Here is a 17,555-nt window from a genome sequence, read left to right on the forward strand (position 1 = left end):
ATAGCAATGAAGAAAAATTTGTTGAACTGACACAATTTAGCGTATGTTGGGTTGCCAACATGGCAAGCCAGTAATGAAACAACTCTTAAATAAACGTAACGTTGACAACTCATTTGACTTTCTTTCTTTCATATTACCTTTTAAAACGTCGGGAGAAATATTTACATCACGGTTTGTTGCATTGTAAGTAAAACAAAATCTCTTTTGTGTCTCCCCGTCGGGGAATCGAACCCCGGTCTCCCGCGTGACAGGCGGGGATACTCACCACTATACTAACGAGGAATCACACAACAGCCGTACCTCCGACAAGGGCTTTATTGCTTATCACCCTCCCCCGCCCTCACTATTGGCTGCCATCAAAGCTTCCGACATTCTTGCATTGTTACTGCACCGTCCGCCGAAGTCGAACGAAACTAAAATGGAAGCAACCAGTTGTTCTCCCCGTTGCACTTCTGATCACTTCCGTCGGCCCACCCATCCTCCAGCTGCTCCCACTCCCCTCCTCTTCCTCCTCCTCCCCTTTCAGGAATGCTCCCAGTCCTCTCAGTTCCCCTCCACACACACACACACCCTCCCAGGAAGCAAAGCGCACTCCTTCTCGCGCTGCACCACGGAACTTGTAGTTCCATCCACGCTACACCTCGCTCTTCTCTCACTTTACGAAACTTCCCTTCCCGGCGGGCGCCACGAGTCGGTCTTGCTCTTCTTTCCCTCCCTCCTTCTCTCCTCCACCTCTCAGTCGAGTAGTCTGGCAGTCTGGTTTTAGGGTGCGCATCCGCGTGCGGAGAGACTCCCCAGAGCCATGCCCGAGGTAGTGGATACGTGCTCCTTGGCCTCTCCGGCTTCGGTCTGCCGAACCAAGCACCTGCACCTGCGCTGCAGCGTCGACTTTACCCGCCGGGTGCTCACCGGCACCGCCGCGCTCACGGTGCAGTCTCAGGAGGACAATCTGCGAAGCCTGGTACGGTGGGACGCGCGCCCAGTGCCCGCCTCTCCCCGGCCGCCCGCTTCTCGTCCCTCACCCCAATGCTGCCCCTTCCCAGCCCCACGTTCGGGTCTGCCGCGCGCATCCCTCGGTGCCCCTCCGCAGCCCGCAGCTCATTATTCCGCACCTCCCTTTCACCCTCACTCATTTCTCAGCCTCCCCTTCCTCGGCCCCCCACTCACCCTATATCGCCTCCTCCCAATCCCACTTCTGTCTCTGCATCCTTTCGTCACCCGCTGCATACACCTCAGTGACCCCGCCTGCATCCCACTCGCCAGACTCCCCTCCTCAGCCTTAGGCACATCCTAGCGCCCCATCCACGTCCTGCCCTCATCCAGCTTCAGGCTTCATTTTAGCCCGAATCCTCCCTCCCCCGCTCTCCTCGTTCCCAGCTCTGAGCCCCCTGTGGCCTCCCCATTTTCTTGGCCTGCAGCCCAGAACTCTCTTCTCAGGCCCCGAATTTCTTCCAGTCCCCAGCCCACCTTCCTCAGGCCATCGTCTCCTCTAAGTCTCAGACCGAGTGCCCTGTCGATGTTGATCTGACCCTTTCCTCCCAGGCATCTTATTTCAACCCGCACTAATGCAGGATAGTACCCCTCGACCCATCGGAGTCTGCCCTCAGCCTCTCTACCACCCATTCTCAAATCCCTCTCCCCCGCTTTGATACTTTCAGTCTCTGCTAACTCTAGGTGCGGCTCTTTTTATTCCCAGGGTGGTGGTCCTTGTATCTTTATCACCCTTCTCTTCTGTTAATGTAATGAGGGTGGGCCATGCAGGCTTTCTAAGCATATCTCAATACAGTGTATTACATAGCTGGTTTCAAGGAGCGAGTAATTATTGCACTTTTTAGAAATACACTTCTGCAACATCGCTAAGCCACTTCAGTGATGAAAAACTTGTTTAGATTTATGGAATGTTATTAAATTATTTTCTCTGTACAACATAACCTGTTTTCAGTGTTCTTACTCAAAGTGGTAGTATTTAGATTGTACCTTTCACCTGAAGGATTTCATAGGTGAGAATTTTGGAAATAAGAGGGACAGCGAAAGACCAGCTGCAGTGTATGGTGCATAGAGAATTGTGATATCTACTTAAGCAGGCCATTAAGCAACCTAATCACTGAATGTCAGAGGCTTGGTGGTGGGAAATCAGTGGGGTCAATTAATTGGGCATAATTATAAGTTTAGATAAGAAGCGGTGGTTCTCTTGACTCCTTGGGTCATAGGCGTGTATTCTGAGTTCATTAATATGAACTAATAGACCAGGTAACCTACTGTTTGTCCTTTAACATCTTGCTAGACCAATGCCAATTTGAAAAGTTGGTCGACTCCCCTATGTGTTGATATTTAATCACCAAAAGCAGTACAAGGAAGAAAATAAGGTATTACAAGCAAGAAGATAACCATTTCCCTATAGGTTGTACTTTGGTCAACTTGAAGTACTATGCTATCTTTCATTGCAGGCAGCTTTGCCAGGCAGGATTGGACGAAGTCCCATCTCAATGAGATTTCCCTTTTTATTATAAGAAAGTAGATTTTGATAGTTTATTACTATTTAGTATGACCTTGCACGCTCACCTGTTTTGTAAAAATAAAGGTTGAACTCTGATCCTTGAGGAAGCAAGGAAGAAGATGCCTAAATTTTGAAAAGAATGTGACTTCAATGTCCTAATCTCAAAGCTGCCCATTGTTTTTGCATTCCCCAAATCTTGAGAGAAGACTTTCAAATCATGATATCTGGGTGGCATGTCTGTTTGGTAAATTAGAGCCTAGAATGATAATAATGTTAGATTTTATACAAGGAAGGTTAGTTTGGTAGAGTGACATCTGTTTTTAATTGTTTGCTTATTTGTAATGACAACTTGAGGCCAAGAGTTTGGTTTTATTTCTTCAAATTCAACTTCTTTCCTTCACTAGAATACAGTCTCTTGAAGGTAGGACTATGTTTCATGGTTCTATCAGGTTCTTAGTGTGGCACCTGCCATGTGGAGGACACTCAAAAAGTCTGATGAACTAGTGGATGAATTGAGTTAGAGTGCAGTGCCTAAACCTTAATATGGGCCACACTAATAATAGTGCTAACAGTGTCTTGAAGGTGAGAAAACACCATACCTCACCACCACCAATAGAGAGGACCTAGTAGCAGTGCTTGGTGAGGATATCCAGTGTCCTTGCTGTCACCATTCTTGAAGTCCTTGAAGCTGGGGAAATGTTGAAGGAGCTCTACTAGGACTTAATCCCAGCTTTTCTAAAAATCCTTTTGAAGTTTGGGTTATTTGTGCTCAAGTTCAGTATTCTTTGGTGATAACTTCCAAGCATTTGTTTCTTTTATTGAAATTTGCAATGTTTTTCGTTCTGTCAGCTGGTGGCTCAAAGAGGTTTTAATGTCTTGGCTAAGATCATGTACTAGTAAGTAGCAGAAGCCATGAAGTGAACACAGATCTTTCTGACTGCAAACCCTCTAGTGTTCACTACGTAAATGGCTGAGCTGGAAACGAAATTAAAGTGGTTTTGATTTTGGTTTTAAAACCAAAATCAAAACCAAACTTTGCAGGGTGCTGCCATTTAAAAAAAAAAAAATTTTTTTTAAAAATTGCAGCACCCTGCAAATAACAGAAAATGTAAATAGAGACATAATACTGAGGACTAAAACATTTTTATTTAAGCCATGCTTTGTCACAGAAAGAATTTCAGTCTGTTTAAAACAACATATACAGTATAATTAAAAATAACTTAAGAATTCAGAGGAAGATTTAAAAAAAAAAAAAAAAGAATTCAGAGGAAGAGAGAATAAGGATCGGGAAAACGAAACATATGGTCCAAGGGAAAAAGAAGTGGGTTGGGAGGCTTTCTTGGAGCTTCCCAGCAGCCTGTGCAAAAAGGGAATTAGTTATATATTCCATGCAATTAGCCAGCTGCTTAGAAGTAGAAGTGTTTTTTGGGGTGTTATTCAAAGAGGATACTGTGAGATAAAGTAAATTATATCCCTAGTAACTTCCTACTGTTGGTAGGTCTGTTTCCTGTAACTACATATGGTATCTCGGCCTTACATATATAGTTGGTATTCAGTGAAACTTTGTTGAAAAGTACTAGTTCCAAATTTTCAGCTACCCAGTTTTTTTTTTTCTATCACTGTTTTTGATCAATTGTTTAATAACATTTATTAGTGAAATTTGAAGAGGAATTTCTTAAGTTATTTGAGAGTGATAGTTGAGGTTAAGACTTGGCAATACACAGCTTTAACAGTGCATTTTTCTCTTTTCCCTTGGCTCAGGATTTGCTTAATGCATGAATTGATACCTACGATTTTTTCAGGCACTGTGCTAAACTCTGGAAATGCAAGCCCAAGTAACATTCTGTGTCCTCTTAAGAACCCTCCGTCTAATAGAAAACACATACCATTCTAATGTGGTACAGTAAATGCTATAGGAGAGATTTGGACTGACTAATAAGTATGGAGGATTTGAAAAGATTTTTAAAAAATAGACAAGACAATAATCTGGCTCTTCCTTTTTTTTTTTTTTTTTTTAATATGTGTTCGAGTCCCTGCTTTCAATTCTTCTTTTCTTTTTAAGATTTTATTTATTTATTTGACAGCAAGAGAGATCATAAGTAGGTAGAGAGAGAGGGAGAAGCAGGCTCCCTACTGAGGAGAGAGCCTGATTCGGGCCTTGATCCGAGGACCCTGAGATCACGACCTGAGCTGTAGGCAGAGGCTTAACCCACAGAGCCACCCAGGTACCCTAATCTGGCCCTTCTGATTTCTGATTAGATTAGAACAGTTTAGGCAATACAGATAATCACATATGCCCCTCTGGGAAATGAGTCAGTTAATTCATCCTGTGGTTATAAAAGTAGTATAAACATGAGAAGTTACAGACATAGATATTGTAATCAAGTTTCTAAAATAAGTCCGATAGCCAGAAGTAGATCCTGGAATATGAAGGGCAAAAGGAGGAACCCTATTCTTAATAAGATGTAAACCTAATAAAACCAAATATTCTGAATATGCAAGTGCAAGAAGCTAAGTCAGTTCTACTAATTTAGAGTAGCAATCGTTGTGGTACCCCTGAGAGAAAGTTAACCCAAAAGGAATAATTACCTACTAGAGGGAAATAGGTGGGACCCTGAACAAATTTAGGTGCTTTTTTTTTTTTTTTAAGATTTTATTTATTTATTTTGAGAGAGAGACGGTGAAAGAGAACATGAGAGGCGAGAAGGTCAGAGGGAGAAGCAGACTCCCCATGGAGCTGGGAGCCCAATACGGGACTCAATCCTGGGACTCCAGGACTGAGACCTGAGCCGAAGGCAGTTGCTCAACCAACTGAGCCACCCAGGTGCCCCAATTTAGGTGCTTTTAAAACAAAAACAAACAGAATGGAGATTTCTTTTCGTCCAAATACTGCTGACTCTAGAGAGGTAGGAATCAAATTAATGATTGCCACTGTGACTCTTCCTGACTCTTCCTGAGCTTACCGTGCAATTAACTAACTTGAAAGAGAGGCAGCTGGCCTTCTAACTCCTGGGGCCATTGCCAGCCAGATTTCAATAGAAAGATGCCAGAGGTGGAGAGACCGCATCACATGTAGTTCTAAGGCAGGGTCTGACTGAGAGCGGTGGTAGAAGGAAAGAGAAAAAAAGTCTAAGGATGGTGTAAAAGAAAAACGTGTTAATTGGCCATGGGGGCTTGGAAAGGGATCAATTGTGGATTATTTGAATATCTCAAATCTTAGGTACCTTGTGGATTCTGTTAACAGAAGGGAGAAATCAGCAGAGAGAACTGATGAGGGGACATAAGGCTGGCTTTGTTTTTAGAATTTTTAGAAGGCCACTGACTATGAGGCAATATTGCCCACAGAAATGTCAAGTGGGCAACAAGAGAGATCCAGCGGCAGTCCTGAGGAAGGGATACCAGCCATAGAAACAGACCGTAGTCATCGGCAGAGAGGAATTGATTGTTGATACCGGAGGAGCGAGAACTAGGGAGTGTCGGTTATGGTAAGAAAATCCAGGGATCCAGGGCACCTGAATGGCTCAGTCAGTTAAGCCGCTCAAGATCCCAGGGTCCTGGGATGAGAGCCCCACACAGGGGCCTCCCTGCTCAGCAGGGAGCCTGCTTCTCCCTCTGCCCCTCCCCCTGCTCACATTCTCTCTCAAATAAATTAATTAAATCTTTTTTTAAAAAATCAAGGGATTGAGGCTAGAACATTGGGACAAATCCATTTTTAGCTAGAAGGGAGTCAGGGTGGGGGATATCATTAGACGAGTAAGAAAACCATTTATGTGTAAAGTCAAAGAAGCCATGGAAAGGACTTCATACAGATGATGTGGCCCATAAGGGCTATAAAGGGATGGAGTTCCAGATGACTGAGCAGAGAAGACCTCTTGATCAGGAGGCATGCCCTGCCCTTTCAGTAGCAGAGTTGCTGCAAGCCAGCCTGAAGAGAGGGAAGGAGGAGAGATTGATGAAGAAGTGGAAACAGCAGCCACAGGTTGCCCATGGAGTTTAAGAAAGGGATGAATAGTTATCAGGGCAGAAGGATCAAGAGAAGTTTTAAACGTAAAATGGAAGCCGTGTTTAGGTTGTTTGGAAGCAGTCTTGCAGCACAGGAAGATTGAAAATTCTAAAACAAGAGATGAGTTGAGAGATAGTGAAAGGTATGGTCTCTAGGGCTCAGAGGATTTGGGGGATGGAAAACACTCAGAAGCTCGCTGCCACTTCTCTCCTGCGTAAAGCAGGAAAGTCCTTAACTGTCCTTAATGGGCCACAGCAAGAAGATAGGCTCTCAGTTTTCCATAGGTCTTTCAGTTGGACTTGTCACACCAGATCAGGCTTTTTCTATATACATAACGGTGATGTACAGCCCACTTATTTGCCTAATGAGTGCCAAGGTTTGTTTTAAATTTCGGATATATGAAAGTACATAGGAGCTGGACTTTATGAATTCCAGGAAGAAATATATGATAAGATACATCAAGGATTCATGATGAAAGAAACTTAAGTTATAGATTTTTTTTTTTTTTTTTTGGCAGAGAAGTTGTTTTAGGAGACGGGAGCAAATACATTCTAAGTTAGATTAGACTTATATTTAAAACCTTAAATTTGATTATCCCAGAATTACCTAATTATCATTTATACATATATGCAAACTTTAGAATGAAAAATCTTTCGGGAAGCATAGAGTCCCAAGAGATGGGACCTACACTAATATTTGGCTCCTTTAATTCCTGTAATTTCATTCTATTTTACTTTCTATGAGCAACTAGTTCTATTCTGTAATCATTATAGTTAACCTCTATCTAATATTACTTTTCTCTGATATATACTAAGCAATTTTCTTATCATTTAAAAATACTAACTTAATTCTAGACCTTGGATACAAAGGACCTCACGATAGAAAAAGCAGTCATCAATGGACAAGAAGTCAAATACACTCTTGGAGAAAGACAAAGTTACAAAGGATCACCAATGGAAATCTCTCTTCCTATTGCTCTGAGCAAGTATGAATGTTATCCTTCTCTTTTATATAACTAAATGGTGGAGAAAAATGTTTTTAATTTAGACAGTTTTCTTTTCGTGTTTCTAGTTTGTGCCTATGTAGTAATTGGTGCTCTTAACTGATCTGTTCAGATTAAAGCTTATAGTGAAAATTATATGTTCCTAAGACTCTAAAGAAATTCATTGTATGAAATACTCAAGAATAGGACTTTTGATAACCGTGACTTCTTTACTGATCATGGGAGTGATCTAGAGTGATGATGGGAACATGCCATCTTAAGAAGGCATTTCAGGATCTGGAAAGCCCTTCCAAGCTGCAGTTTTCACTTTTTCCCCAAAGGCCGGCCACTTTTATTAATGGGATAATGACAATGACATACATAGAATGGCTTCTGTGTACCAGTCTTAAGCTAATGCCTTAGACACATTCCTTTTTCTATTCTTATGGTAGCCCTTTGCAGTTTGATTTCCATTTTACAGATGAATAATGGGAGCTTCAGAGAAATAAAGTAACTTACTCAAGAAAGAGGCAGCCACAATTGTCATATTGGGAGTATATCCCACTCCTCAATAAATTAGGAAGGGAAAAAAGGGTAGAAAACCATCGGCCTAAAACAAAGGTGATCGACCCCACCTTTCAAAGGCCGATGTTTTCATGCGTTCTCTTTCTGTTTAAGAAAGCGATGGGCAGGCTGCCTGGGTGGCTCAGTCAGTTAAGCGTTAAGTGTCTGCCTTCAGCTCAGGTCATGATCCCAGAATCCTAGCATCCAGCTCCACATGGGGCACCCTGCTCATGCTCATTCTCTCTCGTGCTCTCTCTCTCTCTCAGATAAAATAAATAAAATCTTAAAAAAAGAAAAAGAAAAAAAAAGGGAAACACCCACACTTACCCCATTCTACAGATCAAGAACCGCGGCACAGAGTGGCCAAGTCATTTGTCCAGTTCCCAGCACCACCAGTAGGTGGCAGAGTCAGGATTCATACAGGCACGCCGCTTCTCTCCTGCGCTCTTTGCTCTTTCCTCATTTTTGGTGCTGCTCAAACTATCTGGGGCCAAAGACCAGTTCTTGTTATTTCCAATCTGTCACAGACCCATTCTTTTACACAATGCAATAAAAGTGAGTTACTAGAAAGAAGAGATTAAAAGCAAGCGCCCTTTTTTGATCCCTAGATTCTACAGACATAAAAGTGACTCTAAATGCTTACTCTCCATTTCTTGACTGGTCCCATACCCATTTGCAGACTAGTACTACTCTGTGTCATGCTCCTTTCTTCCACTTTCCCGCTGTCATGAAAGATTGCGTGATACCACAGGTGCAAAGTGTGTGACACACAGTGGTGTCATTGACGAATATCGGTCCCTGTTAGGTCTTCCAAAGCACTTAGAGCAATAGCGTAGAAGGCAGCCAGAGGCAGGCATCAGGTAAGAACTGAGGACCCGACATTCCTACAGCTGACTCGCCGTCAGTAATAAGACCTTATAAATTATTATCTATATCATTTAGTCTTTGTGTTATGAATTCAAACTTCAGTTAGATTGAATTATACTCTACTAATGTATTTGTTTGTTGCCTACAGAAATCAAGAAGTCGTTATAGAAATTTCTTTTGAGACCTCTCCAAAGTCTTCGGCTCTTCAGTGGCTCACTCCTGAACAAACTTCTGGGAAGGAACACCCTTATCTCTTTAGTCAGTGCCAGGTAAAAAAGATCTGGAATGATTTGTTGTCCAAAAAAACTCCCAGCACAGTTTACTGAAGCAAAGTGGACAGTGGTCTTATGGATACTCGGGTCTTCCCTAAGACGGCGTTTTAATTTATGTTCTAAAAATGATATGCATTTTCACTAATATCTCATTATTAACACATTCATATATCACTTTTAAAATGAAACGCTCTTCAGTTTAAAATCATGTCCACTTAAAGTGGACTGTCTAGGTCCTATTTCCTGAGTGGGCACTCAAGAAATCATTATAAAATAGAAAGGAAAAAATTAATAAGATGAAAGTAATAGGTACTGGTTATGAGAAATGTTAACAGTAAAGAAATGGAAAGTGAAAGGTCAGATTTTTCAATCTTCTGCAGACACTATTGCCCAGAAGTAACCATCACTGAGATAGGTATGCAGCCATTTCCAGATTTTCCTTATACTTTAACAAATGTGTATGTTATGTAAACATTAAATGTACAGTTTAAACTATTTCTGTTTTCTCTTTAAAAACTAAGAATAAAGAATCCTATCATTAGAGACAATCTGTCACAAGGGTAATACATATTAAACTACTTTCTAAAAGGGGAAAAACCTAATTCTGTTAGTAATTAAATAATTTACAATTAAAGGAACTCATTTCATTAAACACTGACTGTAGTTTTTATTAGGTACTTTGCACAGTTAATCCTCTCAGTATTCCTAAGTGATAGACACAACCTTAGACTCAAATGTCAATAGGAGTCTAGATGGTATTGAGAAAGGCTGTTCTTTTCCTTCCTTTTCTTCTTAACTTTTACTTTCAAAGTTTGCTGCAAGACTGGAATGTCAAGCCTGTAGCAACACTCCCTACGCAGTTCTCAGAACACGGGCGTCCCATTAGATGTTAATAACTAACCAGAACAAGATGGTTTCCTGTTAAAACAAGTGTAAGAATTCAAACAGGTTTCTTTATTGTGGGTCTTTTCAGTCTCCAGGAGGCTAATGCTCCAAACCATTCTGTAAGACAGGAATGTAGTATGCATGGTTCTCGGTTTTATTTCACTAAAGAGCCCTTTTTTCCCTCGGGGTCCCTAACAGCATCTCACTGAGCACTGCTGTTACTCAGGGCAGAGAACAAGAAACAATGCTTGACATTGCTTCATGCTTCAACTGAATCGTGAGGATTGACCGTACATTAAAATGGGAAATCAGGGGTGCCTGGGTGGCTCAGTTGGTTAAACCGTTGCCTTTGGCTCAGGTCATGATCCCTGGGTCGTGGGACTGAGTCCCGCATCAGGCTCCTTGCTCAGTGGGGAGCCTGCTTGTCTCTCTGCCTCTGCCTGCTTGTACTCACTCTCTCTCTCTCTAATAATAATAATAAATAAATAAAAATAAATAGTAATAAATAAAAAGAATATTAAAATAAATAAAATGGGAAATCAGACTTTTCTATCCACAAGTCTATTTTTGTTTCTTCAAAAGATCTGAAAAAATATGAGACATATTTTTTAAAAAGAACGTGTCTAAGGGCAGTGCTGCAATTTTAATGATTTCTTAACAACTTGATCTATAAGAAAGGGGAATAGCTTTTTCTTTTCCCTCCCCCTTCCCAGGCCATCCACTGTAGAGCAATTCTTCCTTGCCAGGACACTCCTTCTGTGAAATTAACCTACAGTGCAGAGGTAAGTATCATAAATGATTAACCGAATTAAATGACTCATATAAGTAAATATGGTATAAATGATAAGCAGAGTTAAGAGTTGGATTTTTATAGTTAGTAATATTTTACTTAATTAAATTCTACATGAAATATAACAAAGAAGCTCTGGACCTCATTTTGCATCTCTATTTTAAAAACTTTATTTTTAAGTAATCTCTACACCCAACTTGGAGCATGAACTGAAAGACCCCGCATATAGACACCCCTCCCCCAGCCCGGGCATGCTCGAATAAAACCCTCTTGCTTTTGCATCCAGTGGAAGTCTGGTGTCTGATTCTTGGGTGGTGAGGACCGGAGGTCTTTCAGAACTTACAGCCCTGAGATCAAGAGTCACACGCTCCAGTGACTGAGCCCGCCAGGTGCCCCTGCATCTCTCTTTCTAAAGGCAGTTTTGAACATTTCTAAAATATATAAATTCAGCCAAAAAGTAAGAGGAAATGGGTACTATTCTGATTTTAAAGGGAATTCAGAATAGCAGATCTCAAGACAAAAATTTGGGGACAATGTCTTTTAACTTTAAAAAATTAACATTTGTAGGATTATAGGTTCTAGAAATGTACTCTATAGCCATGTGAACCTCTGTCTAGGTCCCCTAACAGGCTTAGACTTACCTGAACGTTTCCACCTGATTCTTGTAGGTACTGCTAATCGTTTTACAAAAAGGACTATAATAATAAGTAAGTCCTAACTAACTAAATGATACTAAATACATACCTACCTACAGATGTACATACTAGGTCCCAGGCCAGACCTACTCGGACCAAGCAAATAGAATTGGGGACCAACCTGTCTTTATGGGGGCTTCTTGATTCCAAGATCGTCGCACAACTGAACCACACCTAGTATGTATAGTGCTGTAGAAAACTGTATACTCGGAGACAAAGAATCTCCAGTTTTGGACTCTTTACCACTTACTGACTGCATGACCTGGGGCAAGTCTTATGACCTCAAAACCTGGAGTTGTCTCATCTGTATAACACACCACTGCCTAAACGAAGGGAGAAAGCAGAACTAAATTATTTCTCGAGTGCTTTTTAGCTTTAGATTTATGGTTGTTGTAGTACTGGCTTTGGAAGTTCTGACTCTGTGTCTGCCTCCAAAATAACTTTAAATACTGGGCTAAGCAAGAAGAATATGAAAGTCTAGAAATTCACGGGATGTATGTTTGCTAGATCATTAATATTAGAGGGCTAGTCCTTGATTCTGGCATTCTTTAGAAATAAAACTTTCAGAATCGTGGAGCTTGGGTATACATTTAAATGACCCGAAGTTCTGCGCCGTCAGCATCTTTTCCAAACAAATTCCCAGAGAAAGTTATTTCACGGCTCTGGGCATTAACTTTTAGTTTCTCACAATCATGACCCTTAAAAAGCTCTTTGATTTGTAACTCCAAGTTTATGGTTTAAATATAAAACTGTTCAAAACTGTATTCGCTGTCCTAAAGTGAGTATACAACCTTGTGAATCTGTTTTGAGGGTGTGGAGGAGGACACAGGTGGCCAGCCCTGCCAAGAAGGTTGCTGGATTGTTCTTCCGTAATTTACTCTTTGCTGCAGTCCCGTGAGGTTATTACCCTTGTTTGATGGAGACACTGAGGCTCAGGCAGGTCATTTTCCAAGGCCATGCAGTTAGTAAGTAGCAGAGCTGGAATTTTAATCTAGTTTCTACCAAATCCTCATCCATGGATGGATGAATGGATAGATAGATAATTCACATTCATTTTTAATTCACATTCAGTTTTATTTATTGCTAGTTTATTTATAAACCTGCTAAGTCCAGACTTACTGGGCTCACTGCCTGTCGCATAGTTAAGAAGGGGGAAATCTGTTATTTTACACATATAATTAAGGATACATAGAATCTTTCCTTTGGAACTGGAGATGACTTCTCTTCTTGATTAGGTATCTGTCCCTAAAGAATTGGTGGCACTTATGAGCGCCATTCGTGATGGAGAAGAACCTGACCCAGAAGACCCAAGCAGGAAGATCTATAAATTCAGCCAAAAAGTAAGATCTGAGGACCTACATTTTTGTTTTCATTGCTGGTGAACTACAAATAGCTCTTACCTATCAAAAGCAAAATTGCTTTTGAAATATTTCAGAACTCAGAAAGCAGCTTCTGTGGTCTTGTGTGTTCTTCATTTCTTTTGGGCTTGTGAAATGTTGCGCTCTATTCACAGAGTTGGAATAAAGAAAGGGGTCGTTGAATAAGCAAAGTGGGGCGCAGAGCCTGATCCCATTCTCTCTCATCACAGTTAGCAGCAGGTTTTCTGTTGTTTGAACTTTGCCCACCCTCCTACCGCAGGGCAGGCCTGTGGTTAGTGTTTACAAACAGAGGAGCTACATTAGACCAAAACAAACAAAACAAAACAAAAAACAACTGTTCCAGTCCTTAAGGTTAAGATTCCTATGTACCTGGTAATTTGACTTGTATCTTTGACCTTTAATGAATCGCGTGTGTTTACACATGCTTTTTTTTTAAATTGACCTTCTTAACAGAACTTGTAATTGAACCACAGTACAGTTTTGCACCCAACCAGCATCTGGGATTCCAAGCTCCCAAAGCTTCAGCTTCCTCTTACTGCTGGATTATTTTATATGTCTCTCAAATATACCAGGAGTGGTTTTTAAAAAAGGAAGTAAAAAAATTGTTTCACGTCAAGGAAAAGCCTGAAAAACTTTAGAAAAAAAGCACAGTTCCTTCTTATAGGCCAATTTTTGAGAAATGCTTGATATGGACCTGGTAATATTACGTGCAGGCATGTTTTTCACATCAGACTGCCTTTCCTAGTAAAATAAAAGAGAAATAGATGTTCTGAAATGTTTTACATCACAATTTTGAACTATTTAACTCCCTAAAAATGAGAACGGTGTGATCTGAAAAGGAATTCACATTTAAATATGAATTGTCTTACTCTAACATTTCTAAGCACTAATTCGTGTGTATGTGTGTGTGTGTGTGTGTGTGTGTGTGTGTCTTGTTTTGTTTTGTTTTTTGCTCCTTTTAGGTGCCCATGCCCTGCTACTTGATTGCTTTAGTTGTTGGAGCTTTAGAAAGCAGGTGAGCTTTTGAGCAAATTTTGAGGTTTATGAAAAGATAAAGCTTGAAGTATCTTAAATCTCTGGCAGGATTAACTAGCAGCTCATTTATGCACATCACAAGATATTAAGCTGGAAAAATTCAAATCTAATTATAAAATGTAAATAACAAAGAATTTTAAATGAAAAAAGTCTTTACCAGTTACTGTTCGGCTTTTCTGGGTATTCCAGAGTGAGCATGCTCTGCCTTTAGTTAGAGATCTGGATTCCAATATAAGTTTGAACTGGTCACTTCTCTTTACTTCCATTTCCTCAACCTGGAAATTGCAGTATCTCCCTTTCCCTGAACGAGTGAGGTAAGATATGTTAAAGCAATTGGAAGGGGGGCGCCTGGGTGGCTTAGTGGGTTAAGCCTCTGCCTTTGGCTCAGGTCATGATCTCATGGTCCTTGGATGGAGCCCCACATTGGGCTCGCTCCTCAGCAGGGGGCCTGCTTCCACCTTTTTCTCTCTGCCTACTTGTGATCTCTGTCAAATAAATTTTTTTTAAAAAGCACATGGAAGGGACGCCTGGGTGGCTCAGTTGGTTGAGCAGCTGTCTTCAGCTCAGGTCATGATCCCGGCGTCCTGGGATGGAGTCCCACGTCGGGCTCCTTGCTCGGCAGGGAGCCTGCTTCTCCCTCTGCCTCTGCCTGCCTCTCTGTCTGCCTGTGCTTGCTCTCTCTCCCTCTCTCTCTCACAAATAAATAAATAAAATCTATAAAAAAAAAAAAAAGGCACATGGAAGCCTATAAATATTACAGAAATAAAAGATACTTTATTAAAATTTTACCAATAGCTAGGGTGCCCTTCCTTCTTAATTTTTTGCTAAGTCTTACTGCTAAACAGCTGAAAATTAAGAATATGGGTAGGTCTTACTTTCTTTAAATTGCCAGAAATGTGGACAAGATCAAGAAGTCAGGCGAACCCAGCTCCGGCTCCAAGCAGTTACTGTGAGCATCCTTGGGCAGCTCACCTCTGAGTTTCCTTTTCTTCTCCTAACGGCTGGAAAGAATACTATGTACCTCAAAGGATTTTTGTGAGAATTAACCGACCCAATATAGGTAAAGCTCCCAGCCTACGGGAAACACTCACTAGGTGATGATTCTAGGAATTGTCGGAGCGCCGACCATTACAAGGGCTTATTCTGTGCCGACCCCCGAGCATCAGGGCACCGAATCCCCCCAGTTCCATGGAGTAGATGGGATTGCTTTTCCCATCTGACCGATAAAGGAACTGATGCTCGGTGAGTATTAATAACCGCCTCATGGTCACACAAATAGGAAGGGTCAGGACCAAGATCTAGGCTGGCTGACTTTGCAGCCTGTGCAGCAAACATGTGCCCTATCGGGCTAGATAGCCGCTGACCGCATGGGACCTGCGATGTGTGTGAAATACACACTAGATTGCTAAACACTGGGTAGAAAAAAAAAGGACATCAACTCTTTCATCGGCAATTTTTATGTTGATTACATCTGGAAGTGATACTACTTTGGATGTATTGGGTTAAACAAAGTGTATTGTTAAAATTGATTTCATCTGCTTCCATTTTGCTTATTTCACATGTGGCCGCTGGGCAATTTAAAATGACATATGCAGCTCATACTTGGGGTTCTCATTAAATTTGTTGGCTAACAGCAGGTTGGTTACCATCGCTGCCCAGTCTGGTTCCAGAGACTGGTAGCTTTGGCATCACCTGGGAGTTGGGTAGAAATGCAAATTTTGAGCTACTAAGTCAACATTTGCATATGAACAAGCTCCCGGGATCATCAGAATGCACATTAAAGTTGGAGAAGCAGCTCCTGTAGAGTCCACTGCCTCTTTGGGGCACAACACCTCAGCGAAATCTTGTTGTTTGGGGTTTGGCTCCGCAGAAAATTTTTAGGATGCAATTTAGATGAGAAAAATATTTTTGTGTTCTAGTCTTTTGTAAGTGATACGCACTTCTATTTGTTTCTTCTGGTTTTACACTGTGGCTAAAAATCCCACAAAATTTACTCTCTTAACCATTTTTACGGGTACGGCCCAGTAGTCAGTATCACCCAGTAAATCCACCTTGTTGGGGAACAGATTTTCAGAACTCTAATTTTGCAGAACTGAAACTCTGTACCCTTTAAACAACAACTCCCATTTCCACCTCCTTCCAGCCCCTGGTAACCAGCTTTCTACTCTCTGTTTCTATGAGTTTGAACACTTTAGAGACCTGCGAAGTGGAATCAGAGTTTTTGTTCTTTCATGACTGGCTTGGGTTGTTACTCAGCATAATGTCCTCAAGCTTCAGCCATGTTCTAGCATGTGACAGGATTTCCTTCTTTTTCTATTTGTTTCTTCTTCTGTGAGTGTTCAACCTTTAGGTACATAGCAAATAACCCCTTACTGAGCCTGACTGGGGGATCCTCAAAGTTCTTACCAGAGCCAGTTAGCTAATCTTCGGGGGCACCTTACATCTCTGTTTTCATGTGGCCCAGACGCTACCTTCTCAGAGAGCTGCGTATTTTCTGGTGTGCACACAGCAGCGGACTTTATCTCAGATAAGCTATTAAACCTCCCCTCCTCCCAGAGCACATGGTAAATCTTACTACTGTCGGGCTTTTTATATACTACTTTAGCTCTTTCCTAGAACCAAATGAATAATGTGTCTTGAACTTCGTTTTTATTAAGCTTTTTAATTTTGCAGGCAAATTGGCCCAAGAACATTGGTTTGGTCTGAGAAAGAGCAGGTGGAAAAGTCTGCTTACGAATTTTCTGAGGTTGGTCATAGAGTTACCCTTTTTAATAATCCTGGTAGACAATAGATTTAAGACTTTTAAGTATGGTGGCGCCTGGGTGGCTCAGTGGGTTAAAGCCTCTGCCTTCGGCTCAGGTCATGATCCCAGGGTCCTGGGATCGAGCCCCACTTCAGGCTCTTCTGGAGAGCCTGTTTCCCCCTCTCTCTGCCTGCCTCTCTGCCTACTTGTGATCTCTTGTCTGTCAAATAAATAAAAATAAAATCTTAAAAAAAAAAAGACTTTAAGTATGAAATGCAATGGTGTTTAGTGATGTGGTCAGAGAATCAAGTATCTCTTATTCTATGTGGTTTTGCAGTTGCTACGTTTTTTTTTTTTTTTTATCAGTATTATTTAAAAGGAGCATCCTTAGTTCATAACCTTCGAAAGCAATATGTACTTTAAAGAAATTCATCACTGGAATGACTAAGACACATAAATATATATGCGTTATTTTCCAGACTGAATCTATGCTTAAAATTGCAGAAGATCTGGGAGGACCGTATGTATGGGGGCAGTATGACCTGTTAGTCCTCCCGCCGTCCTTCCCTTACGGCGGCATGGAGAATCCTTGCCTCACGTTCGTAACCCCCACTCTGCTGGTGAGTGTGAGCCTGTCTGCGTGCACGGCTGAGTTCTCCTCGCAAATACAGCTGGATGTGAAGAGCCTTAGGCTCCTGATCATCTTTTTTTTTTTTTAAACAATATTTTCTCTTATTTGTATAACTCCTCTTCCTGGTATTATTGCTTATTATGGTTATTTTCATCATCTCATTTTATCAAAAGGAAAAAAGCCATTAGGGAGACGAGAACCAAAGGTGTATT

The 17,555-nt window shown here is 41.3% G+C and overlaps 1 protein-coding gene and 1 non-coding gene across 2 annotated transcripts in view; one reads left to right on the top strand and one right to left on the bottom strand.

The window, feature by feature from the left end:
- Positions 1–210: 210 nt before the first annotated feature.
- TRNAD-GUC lies at positions 211–282 on the bottom strand. The gene has a single exon. It is a non-coding gene; the product is annotated as a tRNA-Asp (tRNA).
- Positions 283–694: 412 nt separating this feature from the next.
- The window catches only part of LTA4H (leukotriene A4 hydrolase), a 33,354-nt gene continuing 16,493 nt past the window's right edge, over positions 695–17,555 (top strand). Inside the window, exons 1-8 of the mRNA XM_044229234.1 lie at positions 695–961; positions 7,355–7,485; positions 9,062–9,182; positions 10,784–10,852; positions 12,791–12,895; positions 13,897–13,949; positions 16,643–16,715; positions 17,192–17,332. Coding sequence (XP_044085169.1) covers positions 803–961; positions 7,355–7,485; positions 9,062–9,182; positions 10,784–10,852; positions 12,791–12,895; positions 13,897–13,949; positions 16,643–16,715; positions 17,192–17,332 — 852 coding nt within the window. The 5' untranslated portion in view covers positions 695–802. The remainder of the gene's footprint in view (positions 962–7,354; positions 7,486–9,061; positions 9,183–10,783; positions 10,853–12,790; positions 12,896–13,896; positions 13,950–16,642; positions 16,716–17,191; positions 17,333–17,555) is intronic.

This window comes from Neovison vison, chromosome 12, assembly GCF_020171115.1.
Source record: "Neovison vison isolate M4711 chromosome 12, ASM_NN_V1, whole genome shotgun sequence".
Lineage (NCBI taxonomy): Eukaryota > Metazoa > Chordata > Mammalia > Carnivora > Mustelidae > Neogale > Neogale vison.